Source organism: Jaculus jaculus, chromosome 12 (genome assembly GCF_020740685.1).
Source record: "Jaculus jaculus isolate mJacJac1 chromosome 12, mJacJac1.mat.Y.cur, whole genome shotgun sequence".
In the NCBI taxonomy this organism is placed as follows: Eukaryota; Metazoa; Chordata; class Mammalia; order Rodentia; family Dipodidae; genus Jaculus; species Jaculus jaculus.
In genome coordinates, this window is record NC_059113.1 from 67,353,935 (window position 1) to 67,376,287 (window position 22,353).

General features: G+C 41.1%; 2 protein-coding genes across 2 annotated transcripts; one reads left to right on the forward strand and one right to left on the reverse strand.

The window, feature by feature from the left end:
* The first annotated feature begins 520 nt into the window (after nucleotides 1–520).
* Nucleotides 521–14,435, forward strand: Exosc9 (exosome component 9). The gene is made up of 12 exons (XM_012950806.2): nucleotides 521–650; nucleotides 1,120–1,214; nucleotides 2,577–2,696; nucleotides 2,778–2,880; nucleotides 3,197–3,334; nucleotides 5,376–5,458; nucleotides 7,909–8,041; nucleotides 9,585–9,673; nucleotides 10,431–10,577; nucleotides 11,112–11,296; nucleotides 14,020–14,098; nucleotides 14,300–14,435. The coding sequence occupies exons 1-12, from the start codon at nucleotides 585–587 to the stop codon at nucleotides 14,382–14,384; spliced, it is 1,323 nt and encodes a 440-aa protein (XP_012806260.2). The 5' UTR covers nucleotides 521–584; the 3' UTR covers nucleotides 14,385–14,435.
* On the reverse strand, nucleotides 13,321–21,968 carry Ccna2 (cyclin A2). The gene is made up of 8 exons (XM_045131031.1): nucleotides 21,603–21,968; nucleotides 20,621–20,867; nucleotides 18,525–18,637; nucleotides 18,152–18,375; nucleotides 16,943–17,150; nucleotides 15,823–15,936; nucleotides 15,399–15,532; nucleotides 13,321–15,137 (listed from the first exon to the last, which is right to left on the reverse strand). The coding sequence occupies exons 1-8, from the start codon at nucleotides 21,783–21,785 to the stop codon at nucleotides 15,089–15,091; spliced, it is 1,272 nt and encodes a 423-aa protein (XP_044986966.1). The 5' UTR covers nucleotides 21,786–21,968; the 3' UTR covers nucleotides 13,321–15,088.
* Between the last annotated feature and the right edge of the window lie 385 nt (nucleotides 21,969–22,353).

Genomic DNA, 22,353 nt, shown 5'->3' on the forward strand with positions numbered 1-22,353 from the left:
TAAAACTACCGAATACATGAACTTGAACAATTTCTTTGGGCCAGCAGATTGGCAACATCTTTCCGCCTGAGAAAATAAGCCCACCAACATAAAACAAGTAGAAATTTTAAAAAATAACTCAAATTTCAGTTCAGGGTAGTAACCTCCTGTTACGTCGTCTTAATTCTTCAAAATCCTCAGCCAGCAACCATATCCCAGCGTACGGGCCACCGACCCTTCCAGCGTTTCACTATGAACCTGCCCCGACCTCTCTTCAAGGGGATCAACTTGCTCCCCTGGCAGAAACACCTGTGTAGCCCCAACCCAACCAGGACTGCGGAAAGGCGAGACGTGAAAGTGGCCTTCGGCCGCACTACAGCGGTGCCCAGGCGGGTCCAGCCCGCTTCTCCGCGTGCAACGTGACAAACGCCCCCACCGCTTCCCACCTCACCGCCCGGCCGCCTCAGGGCCTGCGCACCAGCGGCCGCCCGGCGCCCCGCCCTCCGCCCGCCGCGGCGCCTGATGACGTGATTCTCCGCGCCCTGAGCGAGCCCGCGGCGGCCGTTCTTCCGGCGGATTCCTGTGCGGCCCGGGGCCCCTTCACCATGAAGGAAACGCCTCTGTCCAACTGCGAGCGCCGCTTCCTGCTTCGCGCCATCGAGGAGAAGAAGGTGAGAGGCCCGTGGACTCGGGTGGCCCGCGGTGTGGACAGCGCGAGCACATGGGTAGCCTGCGGTGTAGACTCGGGCGGCCCGCGATTTGGACGTGGCGTGGACCGAGTGTGGGCGCGGATGACCTGTGGGGTAGGGGCCGTGTGCGCTCGGGTGCCCGAGAGTGTCTGTGCGTAGCCTACGGTGTAGACTCAGTGTAGACTCGGGGAGCCTGCGCTGTGGACCCGGGGAGCTCACGGGGAGGACAAGACGTGCCCATGGTTAGTCCTTGGTGTGCACGCATTGTGGCCTCAGGTGGACCGCGGTGAGGAAGCAGCGTGGACTGTGGGGGCTCACCCTGTGGACTCGTGATCCTTCTTAGCCGCGGGCACCCAGGACTGTGGTGATGGCTGGCCAGTTCCTTTCGAGCCTCAAGCAGGTATTGCCCTGTAAAAGTTGAAGGAATAAGTGAACGAATGTTTGCTTTCAGAGGCTGGATGGCAGACAAACGTATGATTATAGGAGTATCAAGATCTCATTTGGAACAGATTATGGATGCTGCATTGTGGAACTTGGGAAAACAAGGTAATGTAATGTATGCATCAGAGACGAGTGTGAGAATAATCTATTGACTATTGTTTAAAGCATCCCAGAAGTCTAGACAATACTTTGTTTAACTGCTAAAAAATAAGTGTATTTGCTTTAACACAAAACTTGTTCTTGGTTATACTTTCAAATTAGTGTTTTGGGTCTGGAGAGATGGCTCTGGTTAGACGCTTGCCTGAAAAACCTACCGGACTGGGTTTGATTCCCCAGTACCCACGCCAGATGCACAAAGTGGTGCATGCATTTAGAGTTCGTTGCAGTGGCTGGAGACCCTGGTGTGCCCATTCTTTCTTCTCACAAATAAATACAAATATATATTTTTTAAAATAAGGTTATTTTCTGGGGCTGGAGAAGATGGCTTAGCCATTAAGGCTCTCCCTGCAAAATCAAAGGACCCTGGTTCGATTCCCCAGGACAAGGAGGTGCATACATTTGGAGTTTGTTTATAGTGACGGGAGGCCCTGGCACATTAATATTCTCTCTCTCCCTCCCCCCTCTCTCCCCCTCCCTCCCTCCCTCTTCTCCCCTCCCTCCCTCTGTCTCTCAAATAAATCAATAAAATATTTTTTTAAAAAATTAGTGTTTTCTACTGTAAATCATATAAACAACAATTGATTACACTGAACTTATTGCTTGTAAATCTTACATTCTCATCTTGGACATCTTATCATTAATGAATCCTAGTTTCCTGTTTTTCTTGAATCATACAAGAATTAGGTTTTTAATATTCATCTGAAATTTTTGAATAGTTGGTCAGATAATATTGGCAAACTGTACCCTAAGGGGGGCTGGAGAGATGGCTTAGCAATTAAGGCACTTGCCTGTGAAGCCAAAGGACCCATGTTCAACTCCCCAGGTCCCATGTAAGATGAACTGGGTGACACATGGACAAGGTAGCACAGTGTCTGGAGTTCCAATTATAGTAGTTAGAGGCCCTGGTGCGCCAATGACCACCCCACACTTTAAAAAAAGGGCCAGTTTGTTGGGCTCACCTCAAAAAAACTTATGAAAGTTCAAGCTTTCTGGAATTTCTATCTGTATTTCTTTAGAAAGGACTTTCTGTTAAATCTGTGAAATTAGTAAGAGGTTTTCTTCTGTCATCTTTTTAGGAGTATCAATATATTTATTCCTGCATATAGTCTATTAATCTGTATGTAATTTCTGCTTGTCACATTGTGTTAATACTGTGTAATATTTAAGAGTTTTGTCTGTTTTAGGTGTCTTTACTTTTTTTTAATTGGAAAGGAAATAGATACAAAAGTCTCACACTCTAGCATCTGAGCTAGCCAGGCATCCTATGGGAATATATTTAGTTAACTGTGTGCACCTTTTCCTTTGCAGAGTTCTTGGACAAGTCTCCTGTGAACTTGTTTCACCTAAACTCAATAGGGCAACAGAAGGCATTCTGTTTTTTAACCTAGAACTCTCTCAGATGGCTGCTCCAGCTTTTGAACCGGGCAGGTATTTGAATCTTTAGACAAACCTAACAAAATGAACTGTTTTAATGCCCAGTGTTATATTAATTCACTCTGATTTTCATAGGCAATCAGATCTCTTGGTGAAGTTAAATAGACTCTTGGAAAGATGCCTGAGAAATTCAAAGTGTATAGACACTGAATCTCTCTGTGTTGTTGCTGGTGAAAAGGTGAGGAATATGCCCCAGATTCTTAATGATAATATGATTGTAGTTATGTTGTGCTAGCTGGAATAATAAAAATGTAAAAATTAGGTTCAGGTTAGGACAGTGTTGGAATGGTTCCATTAATTTATATATCTTACTTTTGTCAAGTGACTGACATAACTGAACTATTTCAGGTGTTTGTTTTTCTGCATTTTTGTTGGTAAACTAGAATTAATGGAATCTTTTATGGCAAGAAAAAGTTGTACACAGTGTTACTCTTCCTAATGAGTACACTGATTATGATAGGTTGGGATTTATTTTTATCTTAAATTCACTTTAGGTTTGGCAAATACGTGTAGATTTACACTTACTAAATCATGATGGCAACATCATTGATGCCGCCAGCATTGCTGCAGTTGTGGCCTTGTGTCACTTCCGAAGACCTGATGTCTCTGTTCAAGGAGATGAAGTAACACTGGTAAGCTCCAAGAGTTTGAACCACTTTGTTCCTGTGAATGAATGGGCATTTGAGATGTACAGATAGCTAGTCATTAGTGAAGTCATGTCATGTTGCTAGTGGCAGCTAGCTAGGTTCTTAAGGCAAAAATTATAAGTGGCCAGAATTGCCCTAGAAACCTCTTTAATTTACTTATAGAAATGTCTGTCAATAAGAACATAGCCCAGTTTGGTTTTCCAAACTAGAATGATGACTTTTTCTTTGGATTGAACATTAGAATTGGCAAGTTGGTTCCTGTTTAGGAGTTTTGTGTGAAATATGTGATCTTAGTGTGAGAATCTCCATCTTGAGAGGCCCACAGTAACTGAAAGGGACTTAGATTCATTAGATTTAGATGTTTCACCAAGACTTCGGTTTGTTAAGCAAAGTAGATGACAGAAGTCCATCAGAAATTCCTGGAGGGCTTGTTATAACTTATGAAGTTGTCCTTCCAGAGAACAAAGCTAGGCTCTAAGAATTTATACTTACAAGTCCCCACACTCAGAGTTCCCAAACAATCTTACTGCTGCTGGCCCAGGAACCACATTTTGAGAACCAGTGGTCTGTGTTATCTTTCTCTTTGCTGCCAGGTCTTGCTTTATATGAATTACATGTGAAAGTAATACAAGTACCCTGTAGTTTAAGCCCTGAAGTTACAAAAGAAAACATTAAATGCCCAAGTTGTCCAAGCAGTCAGTCATATGCTGCTTTGAGACATATATTCTGCAGCAGACTCTAATGACACATAGCTCAGCAGTTTTCATTAAAGGAAGGAATACAAAATATGGAGAATGTGGCTGGAGAGATGGCTTAGTGGTTAAGGCACTTGGCCTGCAAAGCCAAAGGACCCTGGTTCAATTCTCCAGGACCCACGCAAGCCAGAGAGATACACAGGGTGGTGCATGTACCTAAAGTTCAATTGCAGTGGCTGAAAGCCCTGGTGTGCCTATACTCTCTCTTTCTCTCTCAAATAAACATTAAAAAAAAAAAATTTAGCCAGGCATGGTGGTGCATGCCTTTAATTCCAGCACTTGAGAGGCAGAGGTAGGAGGATTGCCTTGAATTCAAGGCCACCATGAGACTACATAGTGAATTCCAGGTTAGCCTGAGCTAGAGTAAGATGCTTCCTTGAAAAACCAAAAAAAAAAAAAAAAGGAGAATGGTTCAAAAAGACTTCAAAAAGAGGGTGTGGTGGCCCTTTAATTTCAGCACTGAGGCTGATTCAGGAGTTCAAATAATCCTGGAAGGAGTGCCAGACTCAGTTAAATTGAGACCATCTCAAAAACCCTGGCTGGTGGCAATGGTTACAAACCTATAGTGGTACTAAAAATTAACAAGTATTTATGATGAATGGATTTTATAGGATGTAACTTCAGGAAAGGTTTTTGAAAAATGCATATGGTTTTAAGGAACAGACTGCTAAAGCAAACAGGTAATTCTAAGAGATGTTCATGTACTCACTGATGATTAAAGGTACTTAATTAAAATAAAGTGTTTGATTCTCAAGACTACTTTTTCTAAAAATATATTTGTATTTGTTTTGCAAGGAGAGAGAAGGGGACCAGGAGAGAATGGGCACTCCAGGGCCTCTAGCCACTGCAAAAGAACTCCAGGGCTGGAGAGGGATAGCTTAGTGGTTAAGACGTTTGTCTATGAAGCCAAAGGACCCAGGCTCAATTCCCCAAGACCCACAGAAGCCAGATGCACAAGGGGCACATGCATCTGGAATTTGTTTGCAGTGGCTACAGGCCCTGGTATGGCCATTCTTTTTCTGTCTGTCTCTTCTCTCTCTCTACTTGAATAAAAACAACAACAAAAAACTCCAGATGCATGCATAACCTTGTGCATCTGGCTTTACATGGTTACTGGGGACTCAAACCTAAGCTTTGCAGGCAAGCACCTTAACCACTTAGCTGTCTCCCCAGCTCAAGACTAGGTTTTTGAGTTTTTTGGTCTTTTTGTTTTGTTTTTTTGTATTTTCCCAGCTTACTAACTGTATAGATTTGGCTTTCTTCTCAAACAGTACACACCTGAAGAACGAGATCCTGTGCCATTGAGCATCCACCACATGCCTATCTGTGTCAGTTTTGCCTTTTTCCAGCAAGGGTAAGTGTCACTTTATATGGGTTGAAATTGTAAATACATGTAGGAGCTTCTTTTTTTGAAACAGTAGCTCTTGCATCTCAGGATGGCCTCAGATTATGTATGTAGCAAAGACTGAACTTTTTTTTTTTGAGGTAGGGCTCACTCTAGTCCAGACTGACCTGGATTACTGTGTAGTCTCAGGGTGGCCTCAAACTCATGGTGATCCTCCTACCTTCGCCTTCTAAGCGCTGGGATTAAAGGCACATAAAGGCATGTGCCACCACACCCAGCAAGACTGAGCTTTTTTATCTTCCTCCACTTCTCTAGTGCTGTATGTGTGCCAGAACACCACATTTGGTTTACACAATGCTTGGTGAACCCAGTGTCTTGCTAGACAGACACTACCAAATGAACTGTAACCCCAGCCCACCGCTAAGAGCTTAATTGCTCAACTTGAGTATGCCGTAGGTGTCAGTTTTAAGATCTGACCTCCTTACTGTTCTTTCCTGTCTTTATAAAGGTTTTGTTAGGGGAGGTGGCAAAATGTGACTATGAATAGTCAGATCTCCCCACAAAATTTCGAATTTGTGGTGGGATAGCAGTACATACACCACATACATTTTCTGCTTGCCTTTCTTGCACATAGACAGGATATTCTAAGAATTATATGCTGAGTTCTCATTAGGAAAGTAAGGTAAGAGTTACTATGGATTAATGGAAGATAGGGCATTGTGAGGCTTGTTAGATGGAGTAGTTCTGTGGCCCCATTATAAGGGAAAGTAATTCACAAACTGGAAAAATAAGTCTTCCTTCAGCTGCCCAGTATTTTCTTGATAACTCCTTGCTAAATTCACCACCACAGAAACTGGTAGTCTTCTAGGGCCATGTGATGGTGCTTTTAAGCAAAAACATGATCCTTAAGTCTTTAGAGACAAGAAGAAATATAAAGATATTTTAATAGTTTAATGTACAAGAACTAGAAAAAAAATTCAACCTTTAGTCATTGTAGTGTAAATATTATTCCAAGAAATCAAGCTAGTATTTTCCAATAGAAATAGAGTGTATAAGCCATATATGTAACTTAAAGTTTTCTAGTAAAACACAAGGCATGGTGGCTCACTGAGCATCTTGAAACCCAGCACTCAAGAGGCAGACATAAGCAGTCCTTTCCTGATGTGCCACCAGCAGAGTGTATAACTTGGTGTATGTAACCTTGGGGTAACTTTAAAATTAACCAAATTGTTACTATAAGCTTTTTTTTTTTTTTTTTTTTTTTTTTTTTTTTTTTTTTGAGGTAGGGTCTCACTCTAGTCCAGGCTGACCTGGAATTCACTGTGTTGTCCCAAGCCTGAACTCATGACAATCTTCCAACCCCTACCTTCCCAATGCTGGGATTAAAGGTGTGTGCCACTAGGCCTGGCTATCTAAGCTTTTATTAATAAGCCAGAAGTCATTTAGTCAGAGACATTGTATATTGCTTTAAAAATACCAGGCTTGGTCTGGAGAGATGGCTTAGCGATTAACGTGCTTGCCTGCGAAGCCAAAGGTCCCAAGTTAAATTCCTTAATACCTACGTAAGCCAGATACACAGGGGGTACATGTATCTGGAGTTTATTTGCAGTGGCTAGAGGCCCATCCTCTGTCTCTTCTCTCTCTCTCCAAATAAGTAAATAATAATAATAATAAATACCAGGCTGAACTTAATGTGATTTCATTTACTAGTTATTTCAGCACGTATTTGTGTTCTAAAATCAATTTTCTTGACTGTGTTTGTTAAAGTGACTGAGATCCCTTGGGTTATTCCTTCATTGTGATAACTTTACTAACACTAGCTTATGATGATGATGATGATGATGATGATGATGATGATGATGATGATGATTAGAGACAGAGAAAAAGATGGAAAGAGAGAATGGGCACGCCAGGGCCTCCGGCCACCGCAAACAAACTTCAGATGCATGCGCCACCATGTGCATCTGGCTTATATGGGACCTGGAGAATTGAATCTGGGTCCTTAGACTTCTCAGGCATGTGTCTTAACCGCTACGCTGTATCTCCAGCCCTCTAATTTATTTTTATTTATTTATTAGAGACTGAGGGGGGAGAGAGGCAGAATGGGTGTGCCATGGCCTCTAGCTGTTGCAAAGAACTCCAAACACATGCACCACCATGTGCCTCTGGCTTACATGGGACCGGGAGAATCAAACCTGGGTCCTTAGGCTTCTCAGGCATGCATCTTAGCTGCTAAGCCATATCTTCAGCTCTCTGATTTATTTTTATTTATTTAGTAGAGACAGAGAGGGGGAAAGACAGAATGGGTGTACCAGGGTCTCTAGCCACTGTAAAGAACTCCAGACGCATGTGCCCCATGCCATCTCTCCAGCCCAACACTATTTAAAAAGATCCATCCCCATAAAAATAAGAAGCATTTGGCTTCTGATTTGTTCAGGACCATTTCACATCCATTTCAGAACATACTTACTAGTGGATCCCAATGAACGAGAAGAACGTGTGATGGATGGCTTGCTGGTGATTGCCATGAATAAGCATCGAGAGATTTGTACCATTCAGTCCAGTGGTGGGATAATGTTGCTAAAAGACCAAGTGAGTACTTTAACATAAGTCCCTAAGTCCCTATAAGAACAGGGTTTTGTTTGTTGTTGTTTTGTTTTATTATTATTCGACAAATAAATTTCAGGTAGAGTCTCCTTCTAGCCCAGGTTGAGGGACTCACTCTGTAGTCCCAGGCTAGCCTTGAACTCAAAGTGATCCTCCTACTTCAGCATCCTAAAGGCTGAGATTATAAAGGCGTGTACCACCATGCCTGACAGATCTCTTCTTTTTGGAGACTTACTATTTTTTTTAATTAATTAATTAATTTGAGAGAGAAAGAGTCAGAGAGAGGGTGGGGGGAAAGAATGGGCATGCCAGAGCCTCTAGCCACTACAAACATACTCCAGATGTATGTGCCCCCTTGTGCATCTAGCTTATGTGGGTCCTGGAGAATTGAACGTGGGTTCTTTGGCTTTGTAGGCAAACACCTTACCTGTTGAGCCATCTCTCTAGCCCCAGAAACTTACTATATTTTGGATGATCAAGTCTAGGCTTGCTGGAATTTGGTTTTAGTCCATTCATTCCATACTTCTGACAGGTGTCCACGAGGTGTCCTTTCCTCCCCTGCTCTGTTGGGCACTCCAGGGTCTGACCCTTCCAAGTAGGGGAATACTTGATTTTCCAGTGAAGAGTCATATCTCTATTTTTTTAAGGCATCAAATTAGGGGAAAATAATTTTGCTTTTAGAATTTGGGTACAACCAACAGCGAGTAGTACTCAGTTTAATATAGCTAAGTTTTGAAAATTGATTGGACTCTTAATTGGATTTTGTTTCAATTTAAATATAACCTATATGGAAAAGCCACATAAAGTTTTTCTTTGAATGTTAACATTTTCTTAGGAAGAAAAGAATCTAGAAACTCAAATTAATGGAAGAACAAGGTGTTTAGAAAGGAGAGTGCCACATACAGTGTAAGCAGTTAAGAGCAAGGTAGCTGTAGTTGCAGTTCTAGCTGGACTTTAAATTGACTGCCTTTGGACAAATGATTTCCTATTGCTTTAAAGTAGAGAAGGATGTCACTGATACCTTATTAGGTGTGTTTATAAAGACAAATGTATATGTAGATGTATGGAATCTGGGTTACATATGTTCAGTGAATGACCACAGCCACTCTCCAGGTTCCTGTTCCTGTGCATAATATGTGCATTCCTGACCATATCTAAGAAAGTTGTTTTTCCTTTTTTTTTTTTTTTTTTTTAAGTGGGGTGGAGGGGTTCGAGGTCTCACTCTAGCTCAGGCTGACCTGGAATTCACTGTGTAGTCTCAGGGTGGCCTCGAACTCATGGGCATTAAAGGCATGCACCATCATGCCCAGCTTAAGAAATTTTTAAGTATGTTCCCGTAATGTGGTAGTCCTTCAGAAATTTTTAAATGACTTATATTTTGTCATAATTTGTGTTTACAGTATATTATTTTTATATTTGGGAAACAGGCTTACATTATAAAGGTAAAAAAAAATTAAGCTCATGGTTGTTTCATTAGAAAAAGACACTGGTTTGTTGTCTGTAAATAACAGTTCACATTTGTGGATAGGTTTTGAGATGCAGCAAAATAGCTGGCGTGAAAGTAGCCGAAATCACAGAGTTAATACAGAAAGCTTTGGACAATGACCAGAAAGTTAGGTAAGCTAATTCTTTTAGAACTCAATAGTCTTTAAAGCCATCTTTTCTAAGGGTCTTTCTTACACAGGGCAACCATGTAATTTCCACACTAATTCTTTTTATTTTTTTAAAGTATTTTTTAATACTTTTATTTACTTGCTTATTTGGCAGAGAAAGAGGGAGGGAAGGAAAGAATGGGCCTCCAGCCACTGCAAACGAACTCCAAACGCTAGGGAATCAAACCTTTGGCTTTGCAGGCAAACACCTTAACCGTTAAGCCATCCTCCAGCCCTAATTCTTTTCTCTTTTAATCATAGTTGAATATACTAGTGTGGTTTTTTTGAAAGTTGATTAGATTTTCTTTGATTTTATTTCCATAGCCTGCATTGAAAAGTAACATAAGACTTGTCTTTAAAAGTTAACATTTTTGTAAGGAAAAGAGAATTTAATTACTCGAATGATTGAAAAGAGCAAGCAGGTTGACTCACATCTCTACTTGTCTGAAACACTTTAGTGTCCTTTCCTGTCTGGTGGGAGGCTACTGCCTACCTGTCACAGCTGACTTGAGGATTAGAAAATACTTGAAGCACCTTTCACAGTTGTAGCATACATTTAGCAAATAATTATGGTGACTTTTACTCTTGATAGCCACAGGGCAAAGTTAAGTCAAATAAATAAGCTTTTACTCCATCACCAAAGGACAAAATAGTAATGTATCCTTCTTGTCCTTTCTTTCATTGGCCATCATCTTCCCATCACCACCAAAATCCATTTACAGGAAAGAAGGTGGGAAATTTGGTTTTGCAGAATCTATAGCAAATCAGAGGATTACAGCATTTAAGATGGAGAAGGCCTGTATTGATACCTCCGATGTTGAGGAGAGAGCAGAGGAAATCATTGCTGAAGCTGACCCTCCTTCAGAAGTGTATCCTTTTTGAAGTGGTTTTTGCAAGAACAAGTTTCAGATTATCTTGGGCTTTATTAAAACTGTCTGTATATACTGAATTTGCTTCTTGACATATGATACCATGTTAGAGTACTTAAAAGAATGTTGATAGTATCACATCCAACTTCTCAGTTATCTCTAAAATCCAGAAAATTGTCTTTTTAAGGACCAGCTTAGGGCTGGGGATGTAGCTCGGTAGTAAACGCGCTTTGCCCAGCAGGCATAAAGCCATGAGTTCTATCCCCAGCACTACAGAAGAAGCAAGCAAAAATAAAAAAACCACCAGCCTTGCATTTCTATTTGAAAAATTGAACTTTTAAAATTTGATGGAGTGACCAAATTCTTTATGAGCCTATCTCTGGATTTTTCTTGCCATTGATGGTGTTATAGCCACATTAAAATATCTTCCTAAAAATCTATGGAACTCTTGAAGCAGTCTCATAAGAAAATTTGACTTATGTCAAGTGTCATCAAATGGCAGTTTTTTCTGTTCAGTTTTCTTAACTTGCTGAGTGTTTCCAAACCTGTGCTGTGGACTCTTGGAACTGCCCAAATTGGAGAGGGAATAGAAAACTCTTGGGGAGACCTGGAGGATTCTGAGAAGGAAGATGAGAATAACTATGGCAATAATGAAGCTGTCATTCTTGATGAAACACAGGTGGATATGAGAGTAGATACTTCTGATACTGGAAGCCAAGGTAGGTGATTCTCTGGTTTCTAATTTTATATATAGGTAGACACAGATGAGAAGCATATTGGTTATAGATGCAACATACAGAGGCTGTATACATGTGGAGGTGCTAAACATTTTGTTTCAACTAATGATTGAGGCTAATGCTTATATGTGACATTGTGATACCCTTGGGCATGTAATGGAGGCAACTTTTAAAATTCTTTATTTCCTGGGTCTTTTAAGATTTTTCCTGAAAAATCTCACTCTTACTGTCTTTCTTGACTCAAACAAAAGAGCTTGTATAAGGGCTGGAGAGATGGCTTAGTGGTTAAGGAGCTTGCCATTCTCTCTATCTGCCTCTTACTGTTCTCAAATATTTTTTTAAAGCCTGTATGAATACACTAGTGTTAAATGTCCAATAGAATAGTCTGTGGTAAGATATGTTCTCTGGTATTGTACTGGCCAGAACAGCAGCCATTAGCTCCATGTAGCTATTGAGCATTTAAAATATGGCTTGTCTGGGGAACCAAATTTTATCTTAGTAACATAAAATAGCAACAGGGGACTGGAGATTGCTGTCAGGAAAGTGCTTGCTGCAGGTGTGAAGACCTGAGTTCAGATCTGTAGCACCCACATAGGTATCAGGTAGGCATGTTGTAATCCCAGCATGGGTGAGGTGGAGACAGAATCCCTCAGACAAGATGGCTAGCTAGACTAACTGAAATGTTGAGCTCTAGGCTGGTTGAGACCCTGCTTCAGTAAAATAAAGAGAACATAAAGGAAGACACCCAGTGTCAGCCATGGGCTTCCCCATGTATACTCATATGCATATGTACTCATATATATAAGCACACATGCACACCATAAATATGCAAAAATACTAAATGGTAACAAATTTCTAGAAGTGTCAAGAAAGGTCGTAATTGTTCCATGTATTCTAAAAGCTATAGAAAGTTTGATTTTTACCTATGTGTGGTGTCTATAATCTTGCACTAAGAGGCTGAGGCAAGAGGACTACTCAAGTTCAAGGTTAACCTAGGTAGAGGAGCTCTGGGCCAGTATGAGCTAGTGAGAGACTCCCCCTGAGGCAAGGGTTTCACTCTAGCCCAGGCTGTCCTGGGACTGTGTAGCTCCAAGCTGGCTTCAAACTCACAGCAGTCCTCTTACCTCTGCCTCCCAAGTGCGGTGACTAAAGGCATACACCACTATACCAGTATAAATTGCTTTTTATTTTATTTTGTTTTTTATTTATGTATTACAGAGTGACAGAGAGAGAAAGAGGCAGAAAGATAGATAGAGAATGGGCACACCAGGGTCTCTAGCCACTGCAAAGGAACTCCAGAAGCGTGTGCCCCTTGTGCATCTGGCTAACATGGGTCCTGGGGAATCGAGCCTGGAACTGGGGTCCTTAGGCTTGACAGGCAAGCACTTAACTGCCAAGCCATCTCTCCACCCCCAAATTGTTTTTTGTTTGTTTTTTTTTTTTTTGTTTTTTGAGGTAGGGTCTCACTCTAGCCTAGGCTGACCTGGAATTCACTATGTAGTCTCAGGGTGGCCTCGAACTCACGGCAATCCTCCTACCTCTGCCTCCCGAGTGCTGGGATTAAAGGCGTGTGCCACCATGCCCGGCTTCCAAATTGCTTTTTTTTCAGATCTAGTTTGTAGTGCATACACTATTTGTCCTCAGAGGAGAGTTCTTGTTTAGGAATGATACTGAAATCCTGCTGGGCTTTTGGGGTTTTAGTTTAGTTACGTAAAGAAAAAAGAAAACCCTCACTAACTGTGACTATGAAATGCTGTGTAGAAATCTTTGCTATTTGCTATTGAATGTACCTAGTTGATGTCACCATTCCTTTACCAATGGATAGGTTTTCAATTCTTCAGTTACTTTGCTAATGTCTTCATATGCTCTTTGTCCAAGATTAGCATGAGCTTCACATTTTAATTGTGATTTAAAACATAATATTTTTAGTTGAGTAATGAAGTTGCTGAGATGATGAGGTTGGAGAAGGTACAGCCCTTAAAATACAGGAACACAAAAAACACTGATTAATTCACATCTTTTATTTACACATATAATTAATGTTTGGGAAAAGCAGTTTACAAAGAAAGTACAAATGGCTTAACTTTTTTTTTCAGTCAAGTCTGATAGTAATAAAAGAAACAGAAAAATGATAGAGCACCTTTTGGCTACTGCCCTGGGCAGTATTAAAAACACCAGCATTTTCAAGGCTATATGGAGCATAGTGTAAGTTGAAATAGTATTTGCCTACAATTGTCTTCTCTGTCTTTCCAGTCCAATTAGCTTGCTTCTTGGAGAATTTTAGTATTGTATACCTTAGTAGCACAAATGAGTGGTGTATTTATTTTAAATCATTTACTAATTAGTTCTGTAAACTTTTACACCTCAGTTTTCTTTTATGACACATATACATAATTAAGAAACTTTTAAGGTATTGTTTACAGACACTGGGCACATTAACACATGCCTGTAATCCCAGCACTTGGGTAAGGAGGCACGGAAATCAGAAGTTCAAGGTCATTGTGGGTTACAAAGCAAGTTTCAGGCCAGCTGGGCTACATGAAACCCTGTCTCAAAAAACAAGTTTACAGAAACAAAAGAATTTTTATTGAAAGGAGTTACTTTAAAGAGTGAAAAATATCTATATACATATGGGGGAGGGTTTCTAGGGGTCATGTATAAATCTCAAGAAGTGACTCTCACTACTTTCTTGACATTTTTCAAAGGTGCCCCTATAGTGCTCTCAGACAGTGAAGAAGAAGAAATGATCATTTTGGAACCAGATAAGAACCCAAAGAAAACAAGGTAACAGGTTTCTGGTTTCTTTTAAACATATACATGTATTTACATACATATACTTAGGCGTTTGGAAATCTGCCCTTTGGTTTTGCTCTGATCTTAATCCTGTTATTATCACATTAGCTATCTATTCTGTCTTTACCCTGTCCTCAGTGATCCAAAGTTTAGCAAGCATGTAGTGAGCTACTAACTTCACTTTATCCACAGAACTCAGACTACCAATGCAAAACCAGAAAAAGCACCAAGTAAAAGTCTAGTGAAAAAGAAGAAAAAGAAGAGGACTATTAATTAAGGCCAAAAGTTGTATGTTCATATATAACTATTAAAGTATATTTATTCAGTATTAACAACTCTGGGTATTTTTTATTCAAAAGTCAGTTATAATAATGGTTGAGTTTTTGAATAAGCTGCCTGGTTTTTTTTTTTTTTTTTTTAGATTTGTTGCTTTCCATTTGCTCTGTAATCTGTTAAATTTGTAAAGGTTGATGAGGAATGAAAGATTTCCATAAAAATTACTTCCATAAGCTACTGCCACATGTGTAAAAGGCTAATCGTCCCAGCAGCTTGCTCCACTGCACTAAAAACTAGCATGTTTCAGTCTTTGCTTACTTTATGACCAAGTCAACAAGTTGGTCTAGTTGTTTCCCTGAACTATTTTAACGTTAGAGGAAGGTTTCCTACTCCCCACTGAATAATACACTGAAGTCACAATTTTATCTCAAATTAACTTTGACTTAAAGATTTCCAATCAGTTTATTCTTAATTATTCTGACAGCTGGTATCATTAATACCTTAACAAAGACACTTAAAATTAGCCAATATCTAAGATACAGGTACAAAAGATACACAAATTTAAAACCACTAAAAGTAAGAGATTACCATAATTTGAGTGTGGCTGTAACATTGACATTCAGAAATAATTGTGAAATCAAAACCCAAGATAAGAACTATACAACATTGGCTTTGGATAATTTTCATTTTAGCAGTCTTTCACTCTTACACATTTAGTGTCTCTGGTGGGTTGAGGAGAGAAACACCATGATACCTATAAGTAGAAAAAGAACATATTTTTAGTAAGCATTCTATAAATTATAGAATATTAAATGTATAAGGAACTCAAATACTATTCTTATTAGATTGATGATTTTAAGATACATTGATCCTCAAGACATGTTTATCAGCTCCTCTACCCCTCTTCACCCAGATATAAAGGCAAAAAATTGCATTATTTTGTGACACATGACTTAAGTAGGCTGGCAGATGGCATCCTTTAATGAAAACTGAGTCAGCATCCATTAGTTCTTACTTTGAGTTCTTGTACTTTTCTCTTATTGACTGTTGGGCATGCTGTGGTGCTTTGAGGTAGGTCTGGTGAAGGTCCATAAGGCAAGGCTTAAGACTTTCCAGGGTATATCCAGTCTTTTGTACTAGTGATTCAGGCTACAGGGATGGGAGCAGAGATCCACTGTTAGTAACAGTGCAGGGTACTAAACATCAGGAGTTCATAGTTGGCAGAAGTTCAACATTTCTATCTTTCAGGACCTCCTTTATGGCACACCTTTAAAATACAGATTTATCACTAAGTTTTCTGCCTAACAGATAACTGTATCTGAATAGTTTTTCCAAGAACATCCAGACACCTGTCAGTTCTGTAGAACAAGCATTTAAAGTTATCAGACACCAAGATTTCAGGCAGAAAGTAGACAGGTGAAAGCAACTGGAATACATACCCAGCTTTGTCCTGTGACTGTGTAGAGTGCTAGGTGAAAGGCAGCTCCAGCAATAAGTGATGGCAAATACTTCAGGTATGGGTCAGCATCTATCAAACTTAATTCTCCCAAAAACTGGAATGAAAGAAGGTACTTTATAGTCACAAGAGCTCTAGAATTTTGAATTCAAACATTAAACACCTGACCTGATTTTTCCCCCCTGTCTTTGATACTGGCTGTTTCATTAATATTTCATCTTAATGTTTTGCTGTCTTCTTGTATCTCCTCTCCAGTAATGTTTCCAGCAACTCTCCTGACCACCATGTCCTACAATGCCATGTCCAAAATACTACTTATACTTAGTGCTTTCCTTGCAGTCACCCAAAGGTATCCATGGGGAAATGGTTGGGTACTTTACATACAGATGATGTACTATTTGCAATAATCACAGATAATTTAGACATATGAGGTGTGGTAACACCTAAGAAATATAGATGTCAAGTATAAAGCTACATTATTAGAATAAATAGTCAACATATTCAGTACATAAGCGGTTATTTTTTCTGAATATTTTATTTGTAAGCAGAGAGAGAGAGAGAAGCACACACTGGGGATCTATTTTGTTTTTTTGAGATACAGTTTAATTCTAGCCCAGACTGACCTGGAATTCATAATGATCCTCCTACCACCTTAGCATCCCAAGTAATGGGATTAAAGGCTTGTGCCACCATGGCCGGCCTCTGAATTAATGTTCTAGAATCCACAAATATAGATCAATTGTATTATCTTTACATCTTCATATTTTTGCTAGCAGTAGGCAACATTAATCTGACCTTAAAATACTAAACTAAATCAGGGCTGCAGAGATGGGTTAGCAGTTAAGATGCTAGCCTGCAAAGCTGAAGGACCCAGGTTAGATTTCTCAGAACCCATGTAAGCCAGATGAACAAGGTGGCACATGCATCTGGAATTCATTTGCAGGGCTAGAGGCCCTGGCGTACCCTTTTTCTCTCTGTCTGTCTGCTTCCCTGTCTCTCAAATAAATAATAAAATATTTTTTTAAATACTAAATCAAATTGTACAATGAAACTAAGGCTTATTCATGAATAATACAGCCCATGAAATCTACAAAAAAACTTACCAATGCTAAACTTTCAACTTTGCAGTTTGCAGGCTGCTGATGCAGAAAATATTGGGTAAGAAACTGATTTACTGTTGGTGCAGCTAAGTCAAAAGCAAGGACTTTCAAAACTAGGTGCTCCATTCTCAGCACTTGTTTCTTGGTATAGGTATCATCTGTAATGTACACGAACTCTGCTACTTCTGGGGGGTATATTTCTTCAAACTTTCTACAATGGAAAGTATTTTAAGTAAGTTCTTTGTAAACAGAAGTATGTTACTTTATCCAAATTCTGAAATCCCCTTTAGTTCATATGGACTTTCAAAACATATACTTTCTGTCAGCTACATATCCACTGATATTTGACCATCACCTCCTCTTAAGAGATTAAAAGGCCTAACTCAGTACCAGGCTCCTGAGGTACTTTCATTAGAGACAAGAGATTTAAGGATTTCCTGAGGTGAGAACAATGTATATTTTCACTTTAAAACATAATTTTCATGTCTCCATGGAGAGAATACAGTGCTCTATGCAAAAAAGCACTACTGTGGGGGCTGGAGAGATGGCTTAGCGGTTAAGCCCTTGCCTGTGAAGCCTAAGGACCCCGGTTCAAGGCTCGGTTCCCCAGGTCCCACGTTAGCTAGATGCACAAGGGGGTGCACGCGTCTGGAGTTCGCTTGCAGAGGCTGGAAGCCCTGGCACGCCCATTCTCTCTCTCTCCATCTGTCTTTCTCTCTCTGTCTGTCGCTCTCAAATAAATTAAAAATTTAAAAAAAAAAAGCACTACTCTGGAAGCTTAAAGCCTAAATTTTATAATCTTGTGGACTCAAATGTAGCTCACTAAGATACCTGGACTTCATATTTAGGAAAACCTATGTTCTATATCAGAGAACAGTGTCATCTTCCATTCCTCCACCTTCAACACACACAGACATTCCTAAAGTAGTCACTGCCATCCTTGTGTGCTAAAATGGTAGGGAGGGTTGAGGGCTGGAGAGATGGCTTAGTGGTTAAGGCATTTGCCTGCAAAGCTAAAGGATCTGGGTTCGAGTCTCTAGGACCCAGGTACGCCAGATGCACCTGGAGTTCGTCTGCAGTGGCTGGATGCCCTGGCATGCCCATTCTCTCTCCTCCCCCTTCCTCTTTCTCTCTCCCAAATAAATAAATAAAATTTTAAATGTTAGGGTTGACAATCACAAAATGTAACTAAAGGAGCCAGGTTGGACTTACGAAGCCAGCAGCATAGCAGCAGTGCCTACAAGCTGAAGCTTGCCTCTCAACACAGACATGGATGAGAGGAATCGATCAATGTAGTTCACAGCCAAATGCAGGGTCTCATTCTGGAGTTTATATTCTTCTCCCACTTCAACTAGCCAGTCCACAAGTATGGCCCGCATACTGTTAGTGATGTCTGGCTGCTTCTTCATATATCCAACTTTAGGTTTACATTTGAGCTGTGGGAGAAAATTTCCTAGTGTTAAAACCAGTTATACCATGTTACCATTAGCAGGGATGCCACATGCTATAAGCTTTAGTATTACAGTAAAAGTATTAAGCATGATTCTATTTCATTTAGCCACATTTAATGAACAGAGAGCTTTACCTCCATTTCTCTAAGGTATGTGTGAATATCCTCATGGTAGTCTGGTACTTCATTAACACTCACTGGCTTTTCATCTTCTAATACAATTGACATGTCCATAGTGTGTGGTGATTCTGTGTATATTAAAACCAAAGTATTTACTTCTTCCAAGTAAACAGCTTTTATGGCAAGATACATAGAATATTATATTCTGCCTTTAATATTTCTATTCACATAGAATAATTTAGAATAATTTAATGACCAAAAAAAAAAAGCAATACCAATAAGGCTACTAATGATATTCAGTGTTATCTTAAGTATCATTTATCTTCCATGCATGGGAGGAATAGATGGTGCAGTAAGTTTGCTACTGGAATACAGTAAAGCCCAAGTTTTGGAGTAATATTTAAAGTTTGCATTAACAGAAGATAGACCACACAGTCTGATAACATTCATAACAGGCAATAGGCATGATCAGGTAAATGGTTGCTATCAGCAAATGTTACAGAAAAGAAATCAGGGTTATTTTATTATGCACAGTTCAAATAGATAACTGTAAGTGATGCACTTTCTGTTTTGTTAAGACATGGTCTCATTCTGTAGCCCACCTGGCTTTGACCTCACAGCACTCTTAGTACCTTTGCCTCCTGAGTGTTTAATCATGTGTCTGAGCCAGTATGCTCAGCTAGTTTGTTATCTCTTGAGGCAAAACAGTCTTTCTATGTATGCCCCTCCAATCAATAGAACTAAAAGCTAAAATGGGGTCCTGGGAAACATGTAGTGACTCAGTCACCTCAGGATCAAGAAACAGAACTATCCAGAGCAGAGCACTCTGCTTTCCATTTGCATTAGAGCAAGTCATGGCACAGCTACTGACCTGCAGCACAGTGTCCTGGTGTGTCCATTCTCTCCCTCACTCAAATTTTTTTAAAAAGCCAGTGACATTCAAGCTCTTATTTAAACTGGATGTGGTGGCTCACACCTATAATCCCTGCCTTGGGGAAGCTGAGTTTGAATAATCTCTGAGTTACTTACTGTCTAGCCTGGGGCTGAGTGACACCCTATTTTGAAACAAAGGAAAAAAAAAAAGATTTAATTTAAAAAAAGTGCTGGGCTGGGGAGATAGTTCAGTGGTTGAAGGCACTTGCTTTCTGGCCTGGGTTTGATTCCCCAGAACCCACATAGAGATAAAATACGGTGCATTCAACCGGGCGTGGCAGCACACACCTAATCCCAGCACTCGGGGGGGGGGCAGAGGTAGGATCGCCATGAGTTTGAGGCCACCCTGAGAAGAATAAGTGAATTCCAGGTCAGCCTGTGCTAAAGTAAGACTTTCAGTTTTTCAAAGAAAAAAAATTGAAAAATAAAAAATGGTGCGTGCATCTGTAGTTCATTTGCAGTGGCAAGAGCCTCTGACATGCCCATTCTTTCTCCCCTTGCAATACAAATAGATAAATGAAACTTTCTTTTTTTAAAGGAGTGCCAGAGATGGATTTGGGACCTTTTGTAGGTTAGTAGATAAATTGTCAGCCATGAGATCTAAGGTATATTACATCCTTTTTTTTTTTTTTGAAGCAGTCTCACTTTAGCCCAGGCTAGCCTCAAACATGGGATTCCTATCTCATCCTCCCTCCCAAGTGCTGGGATTAAAGAAGCACCTCCACACCCAACATATCATACTCTTTCTAAGCCCACTGCTGTAAACTCATTGTGTTTTGATCAGGTAAGAGCATCTCAAAATGCAAAATATCTCTAACCCAATCAAATAACTATAATTACTTTAGTTTGACAAAAAAAATCTTTAAAATTTAATGAGCTGGGCACAGGTCTGTAATCTTGGCATTTAGAAGGCAAAGTGACAAGATTGCTTTGAGCTAGCTCCAGGATAGCCTGGGCTACAGAGTGAGACTGTTTTGCTTTAAAAAAAAAAAAGGACAAAAAGATGTGGTATGGTAGAATACACCTTTAATCCCAGCATTTAGGAGGCTAAGGTAGATTTCACTGTAAGTTGAGGCCAGCCTGGGGCTACAGAGTGAGTTCCAAGTCAGCCTGGGCTACAGTGAGACCCTGCCTGGAAAAACAAAAGCAAAAGAAAACGAAACCAAAAAAAAACTTACCAAAACTACCATCCATTGGATAATCAAGCGGTACCAATGGTTTTCTGGTTCCAGGTAAAGCGACGGCAGTATTAAAGGCCAGGACATCTTCACACTCTGTTTTTTTAGACTCTGTTGGTCTCTTTTGAGGTTCCTCTTCTGCTTCATCCACATGAATGGTAAATCTAGGCTGTCTATCGCTTGTTTTTAAAGGAGGAGCCCTAGTGACATGCTCATCATTTATGGGAAGGTCCTTAAGTGGTGCAACCTAGAGAGAAATGAATAGTGGGTTTAGCGATTATCAAATAGAATTTTTGTCTTCCTCCACGTACAGGTCTCAACCTTTTATTACCAAATATTCTTATCAAGAAAATTAAGCTTTCTGGCAAAACCCAGGCAAACAATATGACTAATACAAGATGAAAGGTTTTGTTTTTTTTTAAAAAAAATGGGTGTGAGAGTATAATTTGTCACTGCCATTCCTACAAAGATAATAGAATAAGGTTTCCAAAGTAATCAAGGCTAGAAGCAAAGTGGAATGTCAAGCCAATAGACAAGTTGAGGTGAAAGTATTGGTTCACCACTTTCGCCCCGGGGTGGAGCAAAAGAGCAAATCCATCTAAAATGGCGGAATTTACTTAAGTAATTTTTAAAAATACAATTTCCTAAAATAGAGGTGAAGGAAAGGAAACTGGGTCTTCAAATGGATTCAAAAGTAACAGGGAAAGGCAAGAAACTGGGCCAAGTTGGTCCTCTGGGCTATCGGACTTGATTTGATCCCGCTTTCCTATATAAGACCCCTCCACCGAGTGCTGATGGGCAGGTAGACAGGGTGGTAAGACTGAGAATGGAGGAGGCGATCCGCAGCATTCTGATGCCAGAGAATCAGGGACCAAGCAGAATGCAAATACGAATCCCAAAAGTGCCTTCTGAACCTTTTTGCTGCTATGCCCAAGGCAAATCCCGCCAGCCCGCGCTCGAAGGACCCCTGGCGCCCCTTTACCCGCCGCGTCTTGGGCCTCTGCTGCAGCGCGGGATACAGCGCATTCCCAGCCTTCAGCGCCCGCGGCTGCTGGGCAGACGCCACCTTCTTAGGGTTGACATTTTCCTGGTCTTCCGGCGGCAGAGAGGGCAGGGCCGAGCCCGCATCGCGCGCCGCAGGCCTGGGCGCCGAGTTGCCTAACATAGCTGCTCCCGAGGGCTGAAGGTGGGATCCGTCAGTGGCGCCAAGAGCGTGCACGAACCCGGACGAGCGCAGCCGCCGCGCCCGAACCTGCCCGCTTCCCCGGCTCGGCTGCGCGGTCCGCAGGCAGCAGAGACGCGTGGAAGCAGACGCAGCGGGGCGGGAGGAAAGAAGACCCCAGATGCCGCGAGCAGCCCGCCGGGTGGCGGCTGTTCATGCAGTTCAAGTATCCCGCGACTATTGAAATGGACCAATGAGAGTGTCTGCTGTCCATGACGTCACCCGGAGCGACAGAACGAAAGCAAGCGAAGGCCCCGACGGAAACTGGGCGAGGCGGGAAGCGCCTGCGCGGGGTTGGGCCCCGGCGGACGCCAGCTCCCGCGGTGTTAACCGAGCTGGGCAGGGGGGGTGGCGGCGAGACAGGGACGTCCTTAACCTTACTACAGTGCCCGCTCGATCCGTCCGAGAGGCCGCGCGACCTCGGGCCTCGAACCACTTAACTGGCCGCGCCCAAGTATTTCATTGTCTCCAATTCTCAGTGACTATTAGCTGTAGTAAAATTACCTACACG